This window comes from Bison bison, unplaced genomic scaffold (genome assembly GCF_000754665.1).
Source record: "Bison bison bison isolate TAMUID 2011002044 unplaced genomic scaffold, Bison_UMD1.0 scf7180017864153, whole genome shotgun sequence".
Taxonomy (NCBI): domain Eukaryota; kingdom Metazoa; phylum Chordata; class Mammalia; order Artiodactyla; family Bovidae; genus Bison; species Bison bison.
This window is the reverse complement of record NW_011494725.1, coordinates 1218184-1243736: the sequence shown is the minus strand read 5'-3', so window position 1 is coordinate 1243736 and position 25553 is coordinate 1218184. Positions and strand designations below refer to the sequence as shown.

At 51.4% G+C, this 25553-nt stretch overlaps 1 protein-coding gene across 1 annotated transcript in view; it reads left to right on the top strand.

Moving 5' to 3' along the window:
- The window catches only part of ZBTB7C (zinc finger and BTB domain containing 7C), a 305176-nt gene that overhangs the window by 264355 nt on the left and 15268 nt on the right, over window positions 1–25553 (top strand). The window contains 1 exon segment of the mRNA XM_010840968.1: window positions 24410–25553. Within this exon segment, the coding sequence (XP_010839270.1) occupies window positions 24426–25553 (1128 nt within the window). The 5' untranslated portion in view covers window positions 24410–24425.

The window sequence follows — 25553 nt, the reverse complement described above, 5'->3', positions numbered from 1 at the left end:
CACTGTGTGTGCCCCCACCCCGGGAGGTGTGACCTCCTGGTAGGTGCTGCATGCCCTTGGTGGGGGGCGGGGAGGGCGGGAGGCAGAGCTGCTTCTCGTCTCAAACACGGTGCCCTGCTGGCCTCTCCCACTGCAATGGCCTCAACCTCCGCCTGAGAGGACCTGTGAGCTCCGGCCCGGAAACTCAGGCTTCAGGGTTGTTGCTTGCTGAAGCCAGGAGGGCCCTGAGAGGCAATTCGTGCCCAGAGATTGCAAATTTTAGAGAGCGGCTGACCCCTGTGCTCCTTCCATCTGAAGATGCCAAGACCCCACCCCAGAGGCTCTGATTTGTAGGTCCTAGGTGGAGCCACATTTTTAATAAGCTTCCAAGTGACTCTCCCGTGGTTCTCAGGCTTGTGCCTATGGAGAGGCCCTGGGGAGTTTAAAACAGCACTGCCCAGGCCCCATCCTTGGAGAGTCTGGTTCAGCTGGTCTGAGGATGGGGTCTGGACGCTGGTGGTTTTAAGAGATCCTGCAGTGATGTAACTTGGGTTGGTACCCACAGGACTCATGCTTGAGGGCCACCAATTTATCCAACTATCGCACATTAGTCAGAGTTCTCCAGAGAAGCAGAGCCGACAGTGTGTGTGTGTGTGTGTGTGTGTGTGTGTGTGTGTGTGTGTGTACAGAGAGCAAGAAGGGGAGGTTTATTTCAAGGAACTGGCTCATGTCATTGTGAGAGTTGGCAAGTTCAAAATCTGCAGGACAGGCCCGCAGGCTGGAGACCCAGGTTAGAGCTGATGTTGCAGTTCAGGCCTGAAGTAAGCCTGAAGGCAGAACTTCCTCCTCCCCTGGGGATCCCAGTCTCTTTTCTCTTAGGGTCTTGAACTGATTGGATGAAGCCCACACTTATTATGGAGGGTCATCTGCTTTACTCAGAATCTACTGATGTAAATGTTAATCTCATCTAAAAAATACCGCCTAGACTGATCTATCTAGACTGGTGTGTGAACAAATATCTGGAAGCTGGGGCCTAGACAAGTTGACACACCTCAGCTGAACCGTCACCCACCTCATTTTGCAAAGAAGGGAACTAAGGCCCAGATAAACAGAGCAACTTATCCAGGGCCCAATACCTGGTTCATTGCTGTTTTATTTGTCATAGACTCAGGGATCATCAAACCTTGAAGAGACCTTGAAGTTAGTTCAGCTCATTCACTGACAGGGGAAGCTATGAGTCGATGGGGCCGACCACCCTTTCCGGGTCATGCATCTTGCCAGAGAGGAGCTGGATCTTAATCCCAAGACATCGAATGTCCTGCAGCTGCTCCTTCCTCTCCTCCCAGTTGCAGCGTAGTAAGATAGCAAAGAGAAGGACGTCTCTGTCACCATGTAGACAAGCCCCGCCTCTCTCCCCAGGCCCCAGCCCGAAGACTCCTCCTTCAAGACCTTGGGAACCGGGAGGGGACAGTGTACACTGACACCACCTCTCAGTAGAGGGGAGGGTTGGGAGGCCCCCAGTGGTTGCTGACTTCCTGCATTTGTACCCAGGCCCCGCTGCTATCTATAATTTTGTGGCTGCTTCATTTGTGTTCGGGTTTACACACTTAATGCATCATCCACAGAGACGGTCTCTGCACGCCCACCTCTTGTTCAGCATTAAATATGGCTTGTGAGGTGGAATTTGCTTTCAATCAAAGCCCAGTTGTGGTGATTCGTCTTGTTATGTCATCCTCACTCCTGGCCCTAAGGGCTTCAGAGCACCCACGTCGATGGGGTGTGCAGACCCTCTGAGGTATGCATGTTGCATGCATGTGATGTTGGCCAGAGATTGTGATCCAGCCAGAGTCTGGATGCAGCAGGCTGTGGGCAGACGGAGGACTCCAGGGACAGGGCAGAAAGCCAGGGCTGGCAAGGCCATGGGTGCCACTGGGCCAGGCCCCAGGGACATCCTGCAATAATTATGGGGCCTCAAAAGGTGCACGGCATGGAAACCGAAGATTCAGCTGGCCGGGAGATGATGCCTGGCCAGCAGATGAAGGGAGAGCAGACTCTGCCTGCTGGAGACAGGAGACCGTCAAAGGCAGGGCTGTCTCACCCACGAAGCTTCCATACGGGGGCTGGTTTCAGGGAGAGGGAGGGGCAGAAAACAGAGCTACAAGTCCTGATGCTGAGTTAGCTCCAGGGATGCATGCTTAGTCATTTCAGTCGTGTCCGACTCTCTGCGACCCCATGGACCATGGCCCGCCAGGCTCCTCTGTCCATGGGATTCTCCAGGCAAGAATACCGGAGTAGGTTGCCATTTCCTTCTCCAAACTCCAGGGGTGAGGGATGGATGAAAAGATGGGCTCTCCCCACCTGCCCTCCTCATGGGACGACAGAAAGCTGGAGTCTGAATAACACCACTTCTCAGAGCCCTGGGCAGGAAGCTATGTTGTGTGGTAGAGGCGGCCCATAGGCTGGGGGCCCAGGGACCCAGGCAAGGCCCCTGCTACCCCTGTGACCTCGAGGAGGCTGGCTCTAGTTGGAGCCAGGCCAGGAGGTCAGTCTCCAGACTCCTGTCCTGAGGGCTCTGTCCTCTGTTTCAGAGCTTTCCAACATGCCACCCAGCACTGACTCCTCAGCCCTCCCGTCGGGTCCTGACTCCCACAAAGGCTTTCACAGTGGGGACCTCCCCCAACCAAAAAGCATGTCAGATCTTGGGTGTTGACATCTTTGACCAGGAAGTCCTTTTTGGGGTGGAGGAAGGGAGGATAGTTAGCAATACCCTCAGGAAGCCTGGATTCTGAGCCACCCACTGTGGCTTTTGCCTCTCTATAAATTAGACTGTCCCCTGCCCTTTTCCTTAGTCCCTTAGTCGCTTCCCCGTGCTCCCATTCATTCCCTCCTTCTAGAGAGACCACCCTCCCCTATTCCCCCTTACTCTCCCTGTTTCTATCACCGTTCTTCCCCTTCCCAGTAACTTGCATGGCCAGTGGTGTGGACGGTGGACTCAAGGCCCAAGGGTCAGGTGCCCTGGATCCTCCATGGGGGTGGGCAGTTGTCCTGAGGAGCTCACAGGTACTGCTCTTGAGCTAATCCAGAAATCCTTGAACACTTGGGTGTAGGATAAAAATGGCTCTGGTGGTTCCCACCAGCAGAGCTCCTCATTAAAATCTGCCCTGGTGGGAATTCCCAGTGGTGGGAATGGCGGGCTGGGTAGCATCATTTCAGGCTGGGAGAAGAGAGGTACGTTGGGGTGTTGAGAGCTTAGTGAGGTGCCTTCCAATCACCCCATCACAGCAGCTACCCACGTGTGGGGCCAGTCCTTCTCCTGCTTCCCAGGAGATTGGGGCCGCCTTCTCATCCTTCGTGGCCATATTGCTCTAATTTCCAAGATAATTATCCACCCTCGTCTTGACAGTGACTCAGAAAGACCTGCTGAAGAGGACTGTATTGCCAGAGATAAATATCACCACTGTCACCATCCTTATTAATGAACATTTAAGAAACTGTCACTCACAAAATACCATGAAAGTTCTGGGTTGTATGGAAAAAAAAATAGTTTGACATGATTATGCTCTGGAGACTCTTACCTTCCAGTCCTATAGGCTATAGTTTTCTCAAAATCTGCAAAATGAGGGTGTTAAACGAAGTAATCCCACAGTCCCATGTAACTCTAAATCTGTCTCTGCTCTGTGGCCATCATTGAAACCTGGACCACAGCTGGCCGTGTCAAGTGGCCATTTGCTTATTTATATGACCCATATTGCTGCCTCTCCCTCTTTCTCTCCTCTCTCTACAACTCCCTTGGCTCCCTTTTCTCCTTGTCTTGATTTCATTAACTTGTAATCCCCTGCTTCTTCCCATCTTCATCACATCTGTCTCCTCCCCTTCTGCCCCTCCATGCTCCTTCAGAGCCAGAGGCAGAGGGCTGCCCCCTCTCGGGTTGCCAGGGTTGAAGAATCCACAGGGACAACAGGAATTCTTCCTCGGCGTTGACTGGGGCAGGGCCTCTCAAGGGTGTTGGTCGGGACTGTAAGCCCTGCATAGTGTGTCTCGGGAAGCTGAATCACATGATCACAAAAGGCAGTGGAGGCGGGAGGTTTATACAGAAGCTGGAGATCGTCTAGGTGAGCTCCCATCCCACTCTGCCCAGACCCAGGGGATTCCCAGAATATGGAACTTTCAAATTCTTAAACCAGGAAATTCTTGTGAAAACCAAGATTAATTGGTCTCACCTTGGGCTTTGGGTGGTGGGAAGCAGGGAGGGTAACCTGCAAGGTGAGGTTGGCATGTAATAATCCTTTCTGGGGTCCTGGCAGACAGAGTCACAGACTCCTGCCCACAGCAGAGAGCTGAGCAGGGATGGCAAAACAAGGGTGCCCTGCCCGCTATGGTTCCAAGTGCCAGAACCAGCACCCTGGTGTGGCTAGGAGTGCAAGCTGCGTTGTCTGCCTAGGAGGATGTCTTTTTCCCCTCTCTGGCCCACCCAGCCCCGACATCCTAGAAGCCATCTTAAGATGTACGCAGACCAAATTCCCAGTTCCTTCCACCATTATCCCAGCTGTCGGTTGTTGGATGCTCTCACATGGAGCCCTTAGAATGAATGGAGCAGACTGCTGACTCACTGCACGTGCCGGGACTTGAAACTTTACCACTCCTGGCTGTCTCCTCATAGGAAAATGGGAGCAGACACAACCAGCTCACAGGGTCCTTGGAAGGATTCAATGAGGTAATACACATACAAGAGCCTACTCATGACCTGGCACATAGTAGGTGTGGAAGTGGTGCATGAAATTAAAACTGCTCCATGTGTCTAACTTGCTCAGGGCTCAGGGGCTCTGTGGGTGAGGTGGGATGTGAGGTTTAGACATCGTCGACCAGAGTGGAATCCTTTGTGATGGATGCCCCCAGCTCACCCAGCTCCTCCTGGGAGAGGAGGGGAGGGAATGTCTCCCAGGGATGAAACCTCTTCACAGGCCTCGATCGGACACTCTTCTCATCTTTCAAACCGTGAATACTCAGGAACAAAAAGGGGTGTCTCACAGTTGGCTGTGCTTGTTATGTTTTGAGGTTATAGCAATTGTGAAGCATGATTGTGCTGAAGGTTTTTAGAGGAAATTCTTCTTATCCTGATCCATAAATTGTTTAATCAGAAGAAATAAGATGCTCTCATTTTCCCCTTGGGAATTTAATTCATGCAGTTTTCTGGTTTAGCATGTTGCTCTCCTTGGCTGCACAGGGGCACAGCGTGCGGCAGGTGACGTTGCTGGAAGGTCCAGGCTTACCCAGCATCTGCTGCAGACTGAGAGCTTTGTTATTTATGTTCCTGGGTCATCTCTTTCTCAGAAGGTCAAGGCGACGCTGACCACTTCAAGATGACGAGGCCGTGGGTGCTCAGTGAGTCGCTGGACGAACATGCCAGATGCCTGCGGGTGTGAAGCTCCGCACTCCATCCTGTGCTGGGTAGAGAGGAGCAAACCATTCTTACTGTCAAGGAACTCACATTCCAGCCCTGAGGGGTGGGGAGCTCACCTTTTTAAAGATGAGGATCCCTTTCTGAAGCTCAAAGCATTTCATGGACCTCTGCCTGGCTCCACCTGGCTCTTGTGATTCAGTAATGTTTTTATGTGTCTTTGGGTTGAATCTGTCACAATCCCATCTGCTCGCATTTGAAAACTGGCCAAATGCGTGTGTGTTGCAAAATAATTTGTTCAACATACTCATGGAGTAGGAGCTTCTTATGTGTCTGAAGACCCTCTGCCCTCATCTCCAATAGCCTGAGGGGCTTAACTGATGAATGCTCAGGACAGTTGGAGGGAGACTGGGGGCTCGGACTGTTGGAGAAGGTGAGGGCCTCCCTGACAAAGGTAGGGAGGAAGCCACGGGCTCCAAGGTTGGAGAGCATAGAGTGGCGGCCTCCGTTATAGACCATGGTGAATGTCGGGGCGAAGAGAAAAAGGAAGGGACAGAACTTCCTGGGGGATGTAAGTAACCTAGCTTTTGTCAGCATTTGTCCATTGTCCGTTTTAGGAAACCTTCGTCACTACCCTTCTTTCTGATGAGTTTTGCATCAGGAGACACGTTGTTCCTTTTACAATTTTAATAACCGAATCTTTGTAAATTGCCTATAGACATTTCCAAGGGGTCCTGCTCTTCTCCCTGGGTGGACAGTCCCTCCGCCTGTGGAGGCCAGAGCAGGGTCACACTCCTGTCCCTACCTTGTCCAGTCCCACCCCAGCCCCTCCTAATGCCGTGGCTGCTTGGTCAGCACCTTTCAGGCACCTGGGATTGGACTGGGGACATGCTTCTCTCCATTCCTGGCAGCCCCCTCGCCCCATGGATTATGGGGATTCCTGACACCCAGAGCTCATCCCGCAGCACCCCCTGTGGTCTCTCTACCCCTATCCTGACCCCCCACTCTCAGCACCTCACATCTGAGTGGCTTCTCCCTCCTCTCCCCCAGGTTGATCACAGTCACACCCACTTTCCAGCTGCATCTCTACGTGGTAGGAGCTGGCAGAGAGGGAGGGCAAGCACCTAACCTCAGGAGGAGGTGGTGCCTAGGCCAGGTCCGAAAGGATGAGCTGAGTTAGCACACTAAAGGTGGAGGTCGGAGAGGGGGGCACTAAGGAAGTTGACAGGCAGCAAGGCTCTGGCAGCAGGGACGAGGTGGTGGAAGCCGGACATGCTGGCTCTGGTTGTTGGAGGCAGACAGAAGGCAAGGTAGGCAGGGCCCACATGGTGGATCCTGGCACCTGTACTGGGAGCTGGTAGCGAGAATCGATTCACTTCTGAATAAGCGACAGCAGGAATGGAGAGGAGAGCCCAGGTGATGAAGATGGTGCAGGAAGAGCACATGATGTTGGGAGCAGAGGATCGAGAGAGAGAGAGAGACTGAGACACGGTCCCAGCCCAGGTCTGAACCAGAATGGCCAGCAGTGGCGGCAGGCAGAGGATGGACTCCCGGTTCCTGCGCAGTCAGCTCCTGACTCTTCTCTCTTCCAATGACTGCAGCCTATTTGTTTGTTTCTTCCCCCTTGTGCTTCCCCTGCTGGCATGAACTCCCCAGAAAAGCTAAAAATGCATCTCATCTGACCCAAATCAGAGGGTGGATGAGCTGGGGCTTTATTACACACTGGTTAAAACGGGTCTTGTGGGAGAGGATGGGCTCCGTTATAATTGTATCTTTGGTCACCTCCACCCACCCAGCCAAGAAACTGGTGGGGCTGCCTCTGTTTAGACACCGTTTTACAAAAGGGCTCCCCTCCTCCCTTCAGCTCTTTTGGGTTAGTCTGGAAAACTCAGGCCTGGGAAAGAGATGGGAGGAGGGAGGGAGCAGAGGAAGGGTCATGTCCTCCCACCCAGCTCCTGTAGGGAGAAGAGCCTGGGCGGGTTTGGAGATGTGTCTCTGGGGTCTGGGGTGGCAGCTCCAGAGGGACTAGGGGGTGGGAGCGGGGCTTCTTAAAAGCAGTAGCAGCAACTCCCTTGGCAGTATTTCTCTTTATGATTCTCGAACTTCTAAATTGTTCTTTGGGCTGAGGCGTACCATCTATTTAGAACTGAGCATCAGAAGTGGGGGCTGTTACTCCAGCTTTGAAAGGAATATTTTTGGAAAGGGTGTGGAGCCAGCATTCAGTGGCATTAGTAAGAAGTAACAGCCCTTTCCAGGTCCCCCTCCCGCTCAGTCCCTCTGGGAGACCCCTGGGGTGAATCATGACCGTGACTCAATTTGGAACACTCGGGAATGTTCACGAGTGCTCCCACGTGGATGCTCCAGTGTGAGCGTGAGCTGTGGATCTCAGGTGCTGGGTTTGCAGGTATTCTGTGCAAGTTGAGTTGTTTGCATGCTTATAAGGCTACTAGTCAAGCAGGAAAAATCGTGCATTCATGTCCTGTGGCCTTTCAGTTACATACTCACCTTCTCTTCGCAAATAGGAAGTCAGAAAATGATTATTGGTCTCACCCTTTGTTCCCAGACCTCACTAGGCATGATGGGAGATATGCAGGAATTGTAAACCACATATGTTTCTTGTTTCTTGAGGAAGTAAGATTATATAAGATTAAACAACACTGTGTGTGTGTGTGTGTGTGCGTTCTCAATCACTCAGTCATGTCCAACTCTTGGCAGCCCCATGGACTGTAGCCAACCAGGTTCCTCTGTCCATGGGATTTCCCAGGCAAGAATAGTGGAGTGGGTTGCCATTTCTTTTTCCAGGTGATCTTGCTAACCTAGGGATCGACTCGTGTCTCCTGCATCTTCTGAATCAGCAGGCAGATTCTTTACCACTGAGCCACCTGAGAAGCCCAAATAAGATTATATGTGAAAAGCCAGTAAAGACAAGGGCCAGCAATAAGGTCCTAACTCCTGAGGGATCGGGGGTGGTGAGAGGAATGTACATTAGTCAGCTGTTGGTGTGTAACAAAAATGCTCCCAAACTTGAGCAGCTGAAAACAACACTAAACACTTATTCTCATGATTTTATAGTCAGAAATTCAAGAGCAGCTTAGCTGGGGAGATCTGGCTCAGGTTTCCCAGGAAGTTATAGTCAGGACACTGATTGACTGGGATCATGTTAACTTTGATTAGGATTAAAAGACCTGCTTCCAAGATGGCTCACTTAGTAGCTGGCAACTTGGAGCTGGTTGTTGGTGAGGTCTCAGTTCCTCCTTACTTAGACCCCGCCATAGGCTGCTTCTGCATTCCCCAACATCAGCAGGAGTACCCAGAGAAAGCAGGGCAAAAGTGGCAATGTCTCTCATCACTTAGTTTTGGAAGTCTCACATCATCACTTCCCTGGCCACACCAACCAACCCTGATACAATGTGGGAGGGAATTCACAAGCTTTGAATACCAGAAAGTGAGGTTCTTTGGGGGCCATCCTGACATATAATGAAATAAATGGAAATGGGAGCAGGGGAGCAAGAGAGAGAGAGAGAGGGAGATGCGGTCCCAGCCCAGGTCTGGACCAGGACCAGGAGGGCTTTAGGTTTGCCTTAGGTGACAGACGAAGGGTATTAGGCAAGAAGTGAGACTCAACCATAGTCTTGAAGAGACTGTTGACAAGAGACATGGACCTGGAGGTGTGGCAGCTTAAAGCAACAGGCACAGGGCTGGAATGAGCATGGTGTGTTTTGAGGGCAATGCACAAGCCAGCTTTAAAGAGAGGTTCCATGTCAGAGAGCACTGGGAAATAAAGTCAAGACCAGACAATGGAGGCCTAGGATGGGCAGACTGGAATGGCGAGATCTCTTAAATAAAGGGAGTCATCAAGAGTTCTGCAGTGCAGACATGACCAGATCCAGGTCGGGAGGCTCAGCCTCTTCCTGTCTGGGTGCCTTGAATGAGTCCCTTTAATCCTTTAGAGCTCAGTAGTCACACCTGTAAAATGGGAATGATGAATGAGTTAATAACTGTGTAATAGGTGTTGACCGGAAAGCAGTCAGGTTTTGATTATCATGAGGATCATCATTTGCAACCAGACCTTCCCAAGGTTCTTGAAGTTCAGAAGGTGCCAAAACAACCTCCTGGCTCCTTCTCCCTATGTTCTCTGTTGCTATATGATAAATGTTGGACTAACCAACATTGACCTCCTGAGGCTGAAACTGTGGGCTTTTCTACTGTTAGAAAACCACCCCTCTGTATAACCTGCCTTTCTAGCCACAGGAACAGTGCTGTGTCATAGGCAGATTCTAGTCAGACCATAGGCCCCTCCTAATATCCTACAATTGTATCCTACAGGACTTGATGTCAGCCAAAGTCTGTTCTCATTCAGTTCTTATCTGATCCTCACAACCACCAATGGGGTAGATGGCCCAATGTCATTAACTCCATTTTACAGACAGAAAAACAGATCAATTAGTTGAAAGGCCCCAGAAAAATCAGTAGTGATCAGACATTACAAAAAATCCCAAAGAGTTTGAGAGTTTTGTGAAAGAAGGGAGAGCATTTAATCATTCAACCTTTTTAATAGCAATGGTTTTAATATTCAAATACCACCCAAGAGTACATATAGGAAAATTAATTACCTTCTACCCCTCACTGGCAGCTCTCCAACACCGCCTCAGAAAGACCTAGTACCCAGTTTTTAATGTGTCTTTCTAAAGACAGCCCATGCATCTACCAAAAGATATGTACTTGTGGTCATCTTTTTCTTTCCAAACATGGTAACAAATCACACTCTGTGTTGCAGTTAAATCTTAGAGCTATTCTCCATACATCCACATTCAGATATGTCTCATTCTTTTTAGTGGTTGCATAGTACTCCATGATGTATCCAGCTAGCGCTCCATTGATGAATACTGATACTTCCAGTCCTTGGCTATAGGAACAATACTGCAGGGATTAGCTTTGTACCTATGTTAGTTACATGTGATAATGAAACCAATATTTATAAGGGAAATTTCTTGATCATCAGAGTTAAAATCTCTCTGTAATCTTTATATCTTTAATCCCGAGTGATGCTGAACATTTTTCACATATTTAAAAGCTACTAGTATTTCTTTTTCTGTGATCTCCTTGTTTGGTTTTCTTTTTTCTTTTTTTTTTTAGCTAAAACGGTTTTTGCAATTTTCCAGCAAGGTATAGGTCTTTTCCTGATTTAATATAAGCTTTTTCTATAAAGGAGATTAGCCCTCATCATATGTTTTGCAAATATTTTTTCCCAGATTATTTATTTCTTACTTAGAAGAGCACTTCCCTTTGAGATGATAAAACTATTTTCTGATTTTTTTCATGATTCTTTTTAAAAATTCTTAAATTGTTGCTGTACCCATCATTTGCTTTGGTATAAGGAGTGGGGAAGGGGTCTGAATTTTGTTTCGTTTGTTTCCTACATGATTGACCAGTTGTCCCCATCCTATTTATTGAAAAATCCATCTTAAAATAAAATTGAAATCCCACCTTTACTATTTGCTAAGTTCACATGTATATAAATTTGTGTGTGTCTGTTTATGGGCATCATCTTGATCTGTCTCTCTGTTCATGATCCAGTATCAAATGTTCTATTTTTATGACTTTATAATGTGTTTTCATATCTGGTAAGGCTGGTCCCCTTACTCCCATTAGTCATCTGTTTTAGAAATCTCTTGGCTATTCTTAAGTGCCTATTTTTCCATGCGAACTTTAGAGTTAGCTTATCTAATTTCAATAGAAATTCTGCTTGATATTTTTATTGGGACCATATTGCATTGATTGAACTATTTAGAGGGGAACTGGCATGTTTACAGTATTATAGCTCCCTCTCCGAATGCAGCTATACTTTCTATTTAAAGAGTGCTTGAGTCATGTTTTAAAACTCTCTTTATATGGACCTTACACATTTCTTATAAGCTTATTCTTAGGTGTTATATCTATTTCCTTTGCCAAGTAAATGGGATCCTCTATGTTTTTGAGCTTGTCCATTGTTTGTATAGGAAAGTATCCAGTAATATCCTCTGCAAATAATGATGTTTTTCACCAACTCTTTTCTAACTCTTTAACCTTGTATTTCTTCAACATTTTTGATCTTGAGACTTCAAAGAGGGACCAGACTTCCGAGATACGAAGAAATTGCTAAGCCTGTTCTGGCGCTTTTTTTGGCTTTTTTGGGCTGGGGACTGAGGGATGGGGGGAGGGTGGGGGATTCTTGTCCCTTGAGAATATTTTCACTGTAATTTATGGTAGTCTGGGGACCAAAACCCTCAGTGCAAATGGATGATGAACGGTGGTGGTCGGGAGATGGGGGATGGGACAGTTAACTTTGTAAGGTGCGGACAGTCAGACACCCTCCCCAGAGGGTGTGAAAGCGTCCTGCCCTTGGTGCCGGCTGGGGCTTGTGGACTTGTGGGACGCACTTGCGGCTGACCCACTATGGCAGAGGGGAGGACAGCTCTCATCCCCTGAGATGTGCCCTGGAAACCGACACGAGGGAGGCTGGACTCCAGGGACTGTGCTCAAAAGCGGGTGTTTGCTGTATGCCCTCAAGGAGTCCCTCCATCACAGCTGCCTGGTGCTGGGGTTCTGCCCAGACCTCCACCTACTGGCTCCCACATCCCCAGTTGTAGGACCCAGCCCACACCGGGTTCCCTCTTGGTCCATATTTCTCCTTAATATTTTGCTGTGGGTTATTCTTGTGTGTGTGTGTGTGTGTGTATGCGTGTGCGTGTGTGTGTGTCAGTCACTCAGTTGTCTCCGACTCTTTGCAATCCCATGGACTGTACCCTGCCAGGTTCCTCTGTCCGTGGAATTCTCCAGGCAAGAATACTGAAGTGGGGTGCCATTCCCTTCTCCAGAGTATCTTCCCAACCCAGGGATTGAACCTACGTCTCCTGCCTCTCCTGCATCGGCAGGTGGATTCTTTACTGTCTGAGCCACCAGGGAAGACTGTGGGTTATTCTTACTGGTCAGGAAAGCCAGAAGCCCCTCAAAATTAGATGCAAGGTCTTGTTCAGAGCCCCGTACAGCATGAAGCCCCAGGCAAGCTGTGGCGAGTGGTCAGTGTTTGTGAATTGATTCCCATTCTGTGACTGAACCACTTGTGACAAGAGTTTCCACTCACATCCTAATTGGCCTTTCTTTGGGCACGGCTCCTGGAACCCAACAGCCGAAAGTTGTGCAGTGGGCAAGCGGGAAAATTACAGCCGAGGAGGGACTGGGCTCAAGTGTAAATAAGAAAAGGAAATGCTTGGACTTTCTCAGTGCAATAAAAGTTCTATATAATAATATTATATGGAACTGTGCAATTACGCCCGAAAATTGCAAGCTTCCAGTTTGTCCTCCCAGCCAAATGCCAGGCAGTTCTCGTGGCGGATGGCGTCTGCTTGGAAGAAAAGTGCAAGTTTTGAGGCAAATCTGAGGTTTCACTTCCTTTGGAAAACACAGGCAGGGGTGGGATCTGGAGGCCATCCGGCTGGGCCACTCATCCGGGTCTTATCTCCAAATCGAGGTGGATGGGGCAGGGAGGTCAAGGTGGCTCTTAAGAGCTGAGGCGTAACTAGGACATCTTACACCTGGATGAAGCCTGGGAGAATGATCCTGCCCTCCTCTGCCCTCGGCCCCCTCCCCCAGGAGCTTCTCCTTACCCGGTCCCCCTCCCCCGGGATGGGTTGGAGCAGGCAGAGGGGCAGGGGTGTGGCTCTGAGCAATGGGTCAGAAGATACCAGATCCTAGCCAGTTTCCAGCCACCCTGCCCTGCCCCGCCAGGACTGCCTGTTGCTGACCCCTCCTCAGACGCAGTGCCAAGCAGATTTCTCCCCCGATCCAGACATTTCCCTGACTTCCTTCCCCCGGCCTCTTACACAGGGGTGCGGGTGCGTCTGAGGTCTCCTCTCCCTGCCATGGCTTCCTCAGTGGAGTCCCCGCCCTGACCCCAACAGAGCCTCTGCCCCTTGGCTCCACCCCGAGGGGCCCTGTCCTCACCTCTGGGCCAGTTCTGAACTCGGCTTCTTCCTCTCCCAGTTTTCTGTGAGTTCTTTAGGAATTCCATCCATCATTCTCATCCCTGTTTCTCCAGCCCCAAATGGGTAAACTCTGCTTAGGAAATCTGGGGCCCAAAGGCTTGGGTTCCAATCCCGACTGTCTCAGTTTCTCCGTTTGAAAATGGGTTTTGCAGAGTAAAGATAAAAAGAACCTGCCTGCAATGCAGGAGAGCCGAGTTTGATCCCTGAGTGGGGAAGATCCCCTGGAGAAGGAAATGGCAACCCATTCCAGCATTCTTGCTTGGAGAAACCCATGTAGCCTGGAGGGCTACAAAGAGTCACAAAGAGAAATGGGGTCACAAAGAGTCGGACACAACTGAGCGACTATCGAGTGCAAGAATCTACGTACTGTATTTAGGTCAGCGACTCATACCAAGCGAAACACCCGGCACTCGAGGTACGTCTCCATGGCTAGTTTAATCTCCATGGCTAGCGTCATTCTGTCGATAGCTGGAGGAATCTCAGAAGCAACCCTCTGTCTCCATATGTCACATCTCTGGCAAGCTGGGTGCCTGTCTGTCTCCCACGCTCCCCACACAGGGCCTGTAGGATTGTTTATAATGAATGAGGGCACATTCTGGGGAAGCAACTTCCAGACCCTGCCCTGGCCACTGCCCTGGCCAACTTCCAGACTCCAGGCCTATCCCTGGCCACTGTCTGAGAGCTGGGAAGATAAACGCAGAGTGGGCCTCCTCGCCCTTCTTCCAGGGTGTGGAGATGGAACGTATCATACATCTTCTATCAACTGGTCACGTGTCCATCATCCTGCCTGGTGTGGTCAAATTCTAATCCCCTCCTGACCTTGCAGATAGAACACTTGTCCTCTGAAAGCCCATTGTGAGTGCACAGTATTTCCCTGTATAACCTGGCAGTGTCTCTGAGACACCTGGGGTGAGGATGGGGGTGGGGGGGACTGAATCAGGAAGTCCACCATCTGGTACAACAGCCCCAAGACTGCAGAAGCTGAGCTGTTCATGCCCTCAGAATCCAGAGATCCACCCTGGAACCTAAAGACTGAAGTGGGTCAGCTGGAGGATGCCATAGCACCAACAAGGGACCTTCACAGCCTCCTGGTCTCACTTAAAAGAAGCTGCAGCTCAGAAAGGGCATGTGGCCAGTCCAGGGTCACCAAGAACTCAGCTGTAGAGCAGAGATGAATTGTCAGTGCAGACTAGAATTGTACCTCCTCCCCCAAAGCATTGTCGCCCCCTCTGCCGACTGCACACCTGGGCATGTCTCAGCACCTCCTCTTCAGGCCCTTTCCCAGAATAGAGCTCTGGCCCTCTCACCTGGACCAGCTTCCCTTCTCCCACCGTCAAGTTCCCTGGTTCGGCAGCAATGGGCAAAGTGCAGGGCGCCCTGGGTGCGCAAGTCAAGGTGGCCTGAAGGCAGGGCGAGCTCAGGCAGGCCAGCTGTGCAACCACTGTGGTGCCTTTTAAAAGAAACACTAAAATATATCCCCAGGAAGGGTTCAAATAAGTGGGGACTCTTAATCTGCTCCAAGCACAACTCCTTAAATAATTCACACAATCTAAACTGTACCCACTCCTCTGCAGGAGACAGCCCCTTTGGGCAGGAATGCTAAGAGAATAGGGCTCCCGGGGGGCTCCTGTGTGGCCCCCGCCCCCCATCCCCCGTGAGCTCATGGCTGTGGGGAGCACAGCCCACCAGCCTGCCAGCAGGGATGCCCGGAGAAGGCAGCAGAGGCAGCTGGGATTCTGAAGCTCAGTAACCTGGGGCCGAGTGCTGTTTATGGGAAACAAGTGATTTATTTTATTATCCAAATTTTCAGCGGTTTAATAAGGTTTAATAAGCCTCCCAAGGAGTTTTCTGGCTCGGGAAAATCGCCTGTAATAAACACAAGTAGTAAATCCTTTATCCGAACATAAAGAGGTGTGCAGTACTTCTTAAAAGAAAACAAGTCTTTCCCCTCCACCCCGCCCTGCCTCTCTCTCTAATAAATAAAGGATGAATAAATGATTAAAGAACAACCATTTGAAGGGATACCACTTATTTGTCCAGCCCAGATTCCCATGGCCAACCCAGGCAGCACAGAGAACCCTCCCCACAGCAGCTTCGGGTGGTCTCAGCCCCCACAGCCTTGCTCCAGGCCACACTGCCCTTAGACAACCCAGCCCAAGGGGCACAGCAGGGGTGCCCCCAGAGTATGGCCTCAGGGATATGTGAGCTCTGCAGTGTTATTGCTGGCCTCTGTCACTTGACCTCGCTTCCCTTTTGTTCCTTGATCTGTAAAATGGGTATCGTACAGGCTTCACCTGCCACCATGAAGGTGAAAGTGCTTTGAAAAGTAGTAGTAGTAGTGAAAGTCACCCAGTCGTGTCCGACTCTTGCAACCCCATGGACTGTAGCCCACCAGGCTCCTCTGTCCCTGGGATTCTCCAGGCAAGAATACTGGAGTGGGTGGCCATTTCCTTCTCCAGGGGATCTTCCTGACCCAGGGATCGAACCCAAGTCTCCTGCATTGCAGGCAGATTCTTTACCGATTGAGCTATGAGGGAAGCCCCACTTTGAAAAGTAACAGGCTCCAAGCCACCCCTTGAGGGAGGGGATGGGGGCAGAGGCCCCAGCATGCCCACTTGAAGTTCACCTAGATGCTGTGAAGAACACGTTCCTCTGGAGGTGGGAGTGTTAGTCATTCAGCCATGTCTGACCATTTGTGGCCCCATGGACTGTAGCTCGCCAGGCTCTTCTGTCCGTGGAATCCTCCAGGCAAGAATACTGGCCTGCATTGCCATTCCCTTCTCCTTTCACTTTCACGGGATGCTGTGAAGAGCAGGTTCCTCTAGGGGGAGATTAAACAGCTCGGACAGTCAGGTGCCCCGGACCCACCTCGGGACCAAAGCCCAGGAGGACAGCTGCCCCTTGCTGTTTGTCGCCCATCACTCCAGCTGCCCTCTGGGGTACCGCCCAAGTCTGTCCCGAGTGTGCCTCATCCCTATACAAACGTGGCTCGTGTCCTCCCTCCAAACTCCCACGGGGCTCCTAGACCTCGTTCTGATAAAAACCAAACCCGTGTGGGGTGTGGAGGGGTAATGATGGTCAGGGTCGGGGTAAAAAGAGATAGATGCCACAGGAGACAGTGGGCAGGGCGTGGGTGACAAGTCATGGGGTCTGGGGTCTCTGTCACTTCCTTACCTTGTTCTGTGACCCTGGGTGGGTCATTTCACCAGCACAAGCTTAGGTTTCTCACCAGCACGTGGGCCAAATAATTCCTTCTGTACTCGGGGATCCTAAGAAAATGTATAGAGGAAGGTGAGTGTGCCCCACAAACACGCAGCATGGTAAGTCAGGGGCTTCGGACAGCAGTAAGGCGGGGACTCGAATATCTGGTCTCAGGAGCAAAAGCTCAGGCCCCCCAGGAGTCGGGATGTGGGGAGAAGCCCTCTGTGTGGGGTCAGGAACACAGGAGTGCCTGCCTGCCAGGCTGGCCTCTGCCCTTTCACATGGTGTGCTGTGAGTGGAGGGGTCAGGCATTGGCGGGGGTGGGGGGGTGAGCAGGCAGAGAATGAGGGGGCACGACCATGTGTGTCAGAGAGGGCCCCCATTCCAGCTGTCGGAGAGCATCTGGCATGGCCGTCATCGTTGGCAGAGGAGGGAAACCCAGAGCTCATTTCACAGAAACCAGGCAGCTCCAAGCCCTGGGCCCGAGGCTGAACTGGGGACCGCGGGCTCCAGGCATGTCTTAGCAGGGTGGCAGGGCAGGGTGGGGCAGCCCTCTGCTGGAGGTGCTCTGGGAGGCGGGGCGCAGGCTGGAAGTAGAGGAGGCCCTGCCCAGCCTTCCAGCCCACATGTCTGGCCCCAGCCTCTGGGGCATTCCAAGGCTGAGGGGTGTGGCTGCTCTGCTTAGGGGAACTGCCAAGGTAGGGTGCGCCCAGCAGGGCTTCATGGGGCCGGCCAGCTGCTTGGGCCAGGCCTCCCTGCCCTGGCCCTGCCCTGGCCCACCAGCCCCTGGCAGGTTTCTGTGCCTATACGGACCACAGAGACACTAAGAACCTGCTCAGAGGAGGCAGCCAGCTGCTACCTAGCCTCATTCCCAAATCTGGAAAAGAATCCACATGCCTTCTCTGACCCTACAGAACCCTACCCTTGCCCTCCTGGAGACACTGATTCTGCCAGGCCTGGGCAGGGGAGGGGCTAGAGGCTGGAGAGGGGGGCACTCTCAGGGCAGAAAGAGCCTGCCAGCTGGGGCCAGTTCGCCATGGGGCAGATGGAAACATCATTCTGGGCCCCAGATTTGCTCACCTGAGCGTGATTCAAGGAGGTGCTGGATTTGTGCATCACAACAATAGAATTGTCCTGAAATTCACATCACTGAGGCAACCATGGAGGACAGGAAAGAGATGGGACTGGAGTAGAAATCAAGCTGTGACTCAGGGCAAATGACTCAGCCTCTCTGATCCCCACCAAATGGGAATCGTAATAAGGATGAAATGAACAGATAGAAATACTTTAGGAATGATAGGGTTCTGTTCAAATATCAGGTGTCCCTAAGGCAGAGGATTGGGGCTGCCCACCACCTTCTGTAGGGACTTCCCTGGTGGCTCAGATGGTAAAGCATCTGCCTACAATGCAGGAATGAAAGTGAAAGTGAAGTCACTCAGTCATGTCCAACTCTTTGTGACCCCATGGACTGTAGCCTATCAGGCTCCTCCTTCCATGGGATTTTCCAGGCAAGAGTGCTGGAGTGGATTGCCATTTCCTTCTCCAGGAGATCTTCCCAACCCAAGAATCGAACCCGGGTCTCCCGCATTACAGGCAGACGCTTTACCGTCTGAGCCACCAGGAAAGCCCCGGGTTCAGTCTCTGGGTTGGGAAGATCTCCTGGAGAAGGAAATGGCAACCCACTCCATTATTCTTGCCTGGATAATCCCACAGATGGAGGAACCTGGCAGGCTACAGTCCATGGGGTCGCAAAGAGTCAGACACGACTAAGTGACACACTTTCTTTCTTTTCTTACCACCTTTTGTGACTTTAAGCCTCTCCCTACCATGTATTTGAACCAACCTTGTTCATTCAGCATCTGCCATGTTCCTGCTTGATAGCATCCTGGTAATGATACAGACATATAAGAGACAAACTCTGCCCTGGAGCAGATGAGAGCCATGCAATTACTTCCCCAGTTCCCAGATAAGCAAACTTGAGAGCAGCAGGAGTGTATACAAAATTTACCCATCCCTGCACTTCATGTTCCTAGTAAAGCCAGCCCTAGAACACGGGGCACCTACCAGCCAGGCAGCCCCACACCTGGCTGGGGGCACAAGCTTGGGCATCAAAGCATCTAGCTCTAGTTCTAGCTCTGATACTAATGTGCTGTGTGACCTTGGGCATCAGCTCCTCTCTGTGCCTCATTTTCTTCATCTGTAAAATAGGCATAAAGTTTCTACCCACCTTGCCTGCCTCTTTGGGTTAGGAGTCCATGAGACAGGACATATGGAAGGACCTTGGATGATCATGATGTCCTCCACATGCCAGGGTAGCCCTGGGAGTGTCTTTGGGAGAGGTGATTAAATAGTGTGATCTCTGCAAAACTATACAGAAAGCAAATTAGTTCCTGGTATGATCCTGTCTCCCTCTGCTGAGACCCCTGTTAGGACTCTGGTCCCTCCTGGACTTCATAATTGCCAGCAGTGGTTGAGCACCTCCTCTGTCCGAGCAGCACTGACCTCATTTGATCGGCCCAGCCACTCTATGGGGTGGACATTATTATCATCCCCACGATCAGATAAAGAAACTGAGCTCAGGAGGGTGATACTAAGTGCCCGAGGCCAGAAGTGACCCAGGACGTCTGAAAGCAGGGTCCTCACTCTCCACCTCCCGTCAGAAGCCCCCTGTGGTCAGATGGCCATCAGCCAACTTCAGGCCCGTGCTGGCTGAGAGCAAGTTCTTGTGAGAGCCTGCTCGGTACCCAGGTTCAACACACTTTCAGAGGGGACTCTAGAGATCCAAAGTTTTCCAGATCCAAATGCTATGGGGCTGGTCCTTCCTGCCTCTCTGCCCAACAAAATCCTCTCTATCTTTCACAGCTCAGAAAGGGCCCCTCCTCCTGCAAACCTGCTTGGATCCCCCAACCCACAGGGGTCTGCTATCTCCCTGTCCTTATTTTTCATGTGCCCTCAGCCCTGAGTCCCCCAGGCCTCCATGGGTCTCAGGCCCCCTGGTGCACACCCCTCAGCTCTGTCTCTGATTAAATCTCTAAACCTCTGACAGGTAGGGTCCCAACCCTCACTCCCATACGGACTTTGTAGGAGCAGCATGGTAAAGAGGAATGAACATGAGCTTTGGTACCAAAGAAGCCAAGTTCAAATCTTGGCTCAGACACTGTGTCTGCCATTGGGCAAGTCACTCACCCTCTCCATACTCTTTGCCGCCAAATTGGAAGTGATGATAAAAATGTGTACCTTTCAGGGTTGTGTTGGGTGAAGAAGGATTAGAGGTTCAATGGCAGACATGTTACAGGCACTTGATTAATGGTAGCTGGTATTGATTGTTATTAGAAATGTTGGCCTGCTTGCTTGAATGATAGGGTTATTAGAATAGGACACAAATGAAAAACAAAAATTCAAGTCACACTCAAAAAATTAGTTCTGGAGGACTTCTAGAGCCAGGTTTTTCAATGCATTTCTGAAGTCTAAGGCCCTCTCTCTCCAAAGGCTCCACCTCCATCTCGTCTCCTTTCCTGTCGTAGGAGCAGGCCCTCCCCTTCTTTCGCTGGTGAGTCAAGGGCATGATGAAGTTCCCTGTAGTGGAAGGGGACAGGTAGAGTACCTGAGGCAAGTGATATTCTCATGCTGTAACGGAATAAACCTAGGCCAGAGCTGAGAAATGCTGCTCTTGCCAGATAAGCTATATGGACACACCTTGGCTTCTAGAACCTTCCACTGAGGGCACATACCCAGGGGAGGCTGTGGTGGGCTTCACATCCTCTGGAATGGGGACCACACCTGTGCCCTTGCTCCATTTTCAAGCGCCTCTTTCCCCCTTTCTGTCCTCTGCCTTTATCTCTGGGCTCTATATTTTTTCTAGCCCCTTCCTACGAGCCTCTCCTAACTGTTAAGAGGTTTGGTTTTGCTTTTCATGTGTGTGTGATTTTCTTTCCTGAGCGTATTATTCTTGGAGACAGAGTACCTTCACTTGGGCCATGGGAGGGAGGGCCCGGGTGGGAAGGGGGGCTGGACGTTCAGTCCTTCTGGAACACTGCTGTCTGCAGACCCTCCAGGCATGGGAATCTCAGGGTCATCAGGGAAGCTTCTAGAGGGCAGGGTGGGGGCACTTCTCCCCCAAAAGTCAATAAAACAGCAAGCCACAGCCCCCCTTCCCCTGCTACCTCCTGCCAGGAAAAACAGCCCCCACCTCCCAGCTCTATGGTTACTTCTGTTCCTCCAGGAGTGGGACAAAGACTCCAAACCATGCCACGGTGAGAAGTCACTGCTGGACAGACCAGCTTTCAAGTCCAGAGTCACCCAGGCCTATTGCCCCCCTCCTCATGGCCAGATTCCCTTTGTGCTTCTAGCTCCTCAAGGTCGTGTGTGCAGGTGTGCTAAATCACTTCAGTCGTGTCCAACTCTTTGTGACCCCATGGACTGTAGCCCTCCAGGCTCCTCTGTCCATGGGATTCCCCAGGCAAGAATACTGGAGTGGGTTGTCATGCCCTTCTCCAGGGCATCTTCCCAACCCAGGGATCAAACTCATGCCTCTTATGTCTCCAGCATTGGCAGGCAAGTTCTTTACCACCAGTGCCACATGGGAAGCCCCTCCTCACGGTCATGACTCCAGTATCAGATTTCCCCTGTCCATCCAATGACAAGATGAGAAAAGAGAAGCTCAGAGAGGTGGTGGGGCCTCTCAAAGTCACACAGCTGTGGTTCCTGACCCCCAGGCCCTAGCAGACCAGGCTCCCAAAGCCTGGGAGGCAGGACATGTCAAGTCAGGATGGTGCGATCCATCCCTTGGAGCGCTCGAGCAAGACCCTGACCACTCCCATCCCATCCAGTGGGTTCCCAACTCCTCTACTTAAGAACATGGGGATGAGTCTAAGGAATTGCAGGAATTTTTCCCTGAAAAACATTTCAAAATCATTTTTGTCTTTAAATGAATTAGCCCTTGGCAAGCAAGAAAACTTGCTTGAAAGAACTAATTTCTTGAGGTCTTACTGATTTGGGATTTTAACAGTTGAGGGGGCGTTTCATTCACAAATGGCATTTTCAGAGGAAAAGGGTCCTCTGAGGGTCAGGACCCTGCTACCATTAGGGCAGCTTTGTGGGAATTAGAAAAAGGTATCATTTTCTCAATACATCTACTTCCATCTATCAAACAAGTGTCATAATATACTGATTTTGTTAGAAGATAGTATTTAACCGCCATTGCCAGAAAGTATCCTGATAAATATCACAGATCTATAATGTCTATGAATAGTCAATAGTGCCTCTGGATAGCCTGTTGTATCGTCTGTTATCTCCCTGGATTATCTGTTATCTATTGGTGTATAACAAATTACTCTAAAATTGAGCAACTGAAAACAAGAATAAACATTTACTATCTCAGAAGCAGCTTTGCTAAGTGGTTCTGAGTCAGTCTCTTTCATGAGGTTGCAGTGAGGATGTCAGGGGGCTGCTGTCATCTGAAGGCTTGACTGGGGCTCAATGACCCAGTCTCCTGGTGGTCACTCACACAGCTCAGCCCCTTGCCCTGTGGACCTTCCACAGAACTGTCCTGATGACATGGCAGCTGGCATCCCCCGGAGCGAGTGATCCAAGAGAGAGCCAGGTGGACACAGCAATGTCTTTTATGATTTTGCCAGCATTTGGTGTTGTCACTTCCTGTTACTTTAGCCACTCTGGTAGATGTGTGGTGCTCTCTTATTCCTCATTGGTGGATCTTGCTCCACCTTTTTCATAGTTGTTATGTCCCTGTAAGCTCTTTTAGAGCAGGGCCTGCTCTGTCTGCTCTCTGTGCATTCCCACACCCCAGGGCAGTGCCGCGTTCAGGAAGAAACCCAATGACTATTCAGGCAACGAACACATGGCCTGCAGGGCCTCTGGTCCTTTTTAAAAACAGCAGGGAAACAGCAAGGCCTTTGCTCTAGGAAATGGCTTGAACACCTGCCCAGGTGGGATTGCTCAGGGAAGGCTAAGGCCCTCCATCACCCATAGAGAAGCAGGGAGGAGGGGGCGGAGGCACCCTGACACCCTGATACCCCACTGGGTCCCTGGTGCCTCCAGGTCACTCAGGGCCCACATTGTGGGCCTGACACTTCTCCCTTGTCCCTTTCTGCTGCATCTGCCTTCTTAGGGCAGAAACACCCAGAAGATAAGTGTATGGGAACTCCCAGAGCTCTTGCCACTGAGCCGTGGGGCTTCCAGGCTTTGTTTTCCTTTTTCTTTTCTCCCCACTGTAACTGAACCCAGGGAAGGGCCAGGTCTTGGCTAGGATTTATCTATGGGCCATGACCAAGCTTTGCCCAGAGTAGCAGGGCCCTCCATGTCCTGGCATTAAAAATTAAGGTGGCTTGTTGTCCAAATTGACTCTGTTCTGCTCCCTGAAGGGAGTGGGTGCCTGCTGTCCTCTGCCCGGACCCCTCCTTCTGACCCCCCTCCCTCCTAGCAGCTATCTCTGGCCACACTGTGTTTAATGTATAGATAATCCTGATGTATCTCAGAAGAGGCTTCTCCCCACAGGGATATGTTTCCCTGAGAGTAACAGAATACTGACATGATAAATTAGCTAACAATGCACTTGAATTTAATACCAAATATAACTTGAATTTAACACTGAATATAAATATTTATCAAATGGCTCGAGATATACGTATGTAGGAGGTCACTGTTTTTTAAAAAACCAAGAATGGCAAGTGAAGGGAAACCTCATCGACTAAGATGAAGCCAGAAGTTGAGGGCAGAAGGCAAACCACCTGCTGTAAGGCCCCCATTCCCTTGCAAAAAAGGGGTCACAAAATTGGTTTAAGGTTTCTAGTAACTGTGTCAGTTTGCTAGGCCTGTGATAACAAAGTACCATGGAGCAGGGCTTAAAGAACAAGACTGATTTTCGCACAGTTCTAGAGAGCTGGATCTAGTCCAAGATCAAGGTGTCGCAGTCTCCATTTCCTTTGAGGCCTCTCTCTTCAGCTTGCTGTCTCCACCCGCCTCCACCGCCCCCTCCGCCCCATGTTCTCACATGGTCTCCCCTCTGGGGGTCATACTGCATAAAAGCCCACTCGTAGGACCCCGTTTTAACCTTAATTACCTCTTTAAAGATCCTACCTCCATACACAGTAACACTCTGACATCCTGGGGCTTGAGACTTCAACATGATGGAGCTGGACCGGGGAACAACTCAGCTACCATTAGCACTCCCGTTGTTAGTACAGCCACATCAGTAGCCAAAGCAGCAAAATGGGAGTCTGTGACAGGAGGCAGAGGATCTGTGAAATAAACCAAAGCATTCTCCCAGCGGGAGCCCCGAGTCATGAGAGAAGACTCCCCCTTTGGCCCCTGACCGGCAGATGTGGTGGGAGTCAGGAGTGGCCCCCATTCCCGCAGCACACAGAGCAGCGGAGTCTCACGTGGCCGGCCAGCCTCGCGTTCGGGACTTGCACATTCCCAAAGTGGAATTTGGTGAAATCGTGACCGAGAGGAGATTCCATAGCCTTTGCTAAAAGGCAGGCGCCAGCTGCCTGATGAGGGGCCTAGCTTCCAGGGCCTTCAGGGTCCTGGGAAGAGCCCAGTAGTACCTTGAGAAGAGGCACTTGGGAGTGGGGCTCTGAGTGACAGGTTAGAGTGGGGAAAGCTGAGGAAGAGGGGTCAGCTTCCCTAGCAGAGAAGGAGGGAGGGGAGCCCCAAGCAAAGGCAGGTGTGGGATAGGAGAGCACCGCCTAGGCCCACCAGCCTGGCCTCTCTGGGCCAGGATCCCAGAGCTGGTGTCCCCTCCAGCCAGGTCCTCTAATTCAGTCTCTTCCTGTGTGTGCCCCCGCAGGGCTCCGGCTGAGAACATGGCCAATGGCATTGACGAGCTGATCGGCATTCCCTTCCCCAACCACAGCAGCGAGGTCCTCTGCAGCCTGAATGAGCAGCGGCATGACGGGCTACTGTGCGACGTGCTCCTGGTGGTGCAGGAGCAGGAATACCGCACCCACCGCTCGGTCCTGGCCGCCTGCAGCAAGTACTTCAAGAAGCTCTTCACGGCCGGCACCTTAGCCAGCCAGCCCTACGTCTACGAGATCGACTTTGTCCAGCCCGAGGCGCTGGCCGCCATCCTGGAGTTCGCCTACACCTCCACGCTCACCATCACCGCCTCCAACGTCAAGCACATCCTCAACGCCGCCAGGATGCTGGAGATCCAGTGTATCGTGAACGTGTGCCTGGAGATCATGGAGCCCGGGGGGGACAAGGAGGACGACGACGACGACGAGGAGGACGATGATGAGGACGAAGAGGAGGAGGAGGAGGAAGAAGAGGACGACGATGATGACACGGAGGATTTTGCTGATCAAGAAAACTTGCCTGACCCCCAGGACATCAGTTGCCACCAAAGCCCTTCCAAGTCGGACCACCTCTCGGAGAAGGCCTATTCGGACACACCCAGGGACTTCCCCGACTCCTTTCAGGCCGGCAGCCCGAGCCACCTGGGCGTGATCCGGGACTTCTCCATCGAATCTCTGCTGAGGGAGAACCTGTACCCCAAAGCCAGCCTCCCCGACAGGAGACCCTCCTTATCTCCATTCGCCCCGGACTTCTTTCCACACCTCTGGCCAGGGGACTTCGGTGCCTTTGCCCAGCTGCCTGAGCAGCCCATGGACAGTGGGCCCCTGGACCTGGTCATCAAGAACCGCAAGATCAAGGAGGAGGAGAAGGAGGAGCTGCCCCCACCCCCACCGCCGCCCTTCCCCAACGATTTCTTCAAGGACATGTTCCCGGACCTTCCCGGGGGGCCGCTGGGCCCCATCAAGGCGGAGAATGACTACGGTGCCTATCTCAACTTCCTGAGCGCCACCCACCTGGGGGGCCTCTTCCCGCCCTGGCCGCTGGTGGAGGAGCGCAAGCTGAAGCCCAAGGCCTCTCAGCAGTGCCCCATCTGCCACAAAGTTATCATGGGGGCGGGGAAGCTGCCGCGGCACATG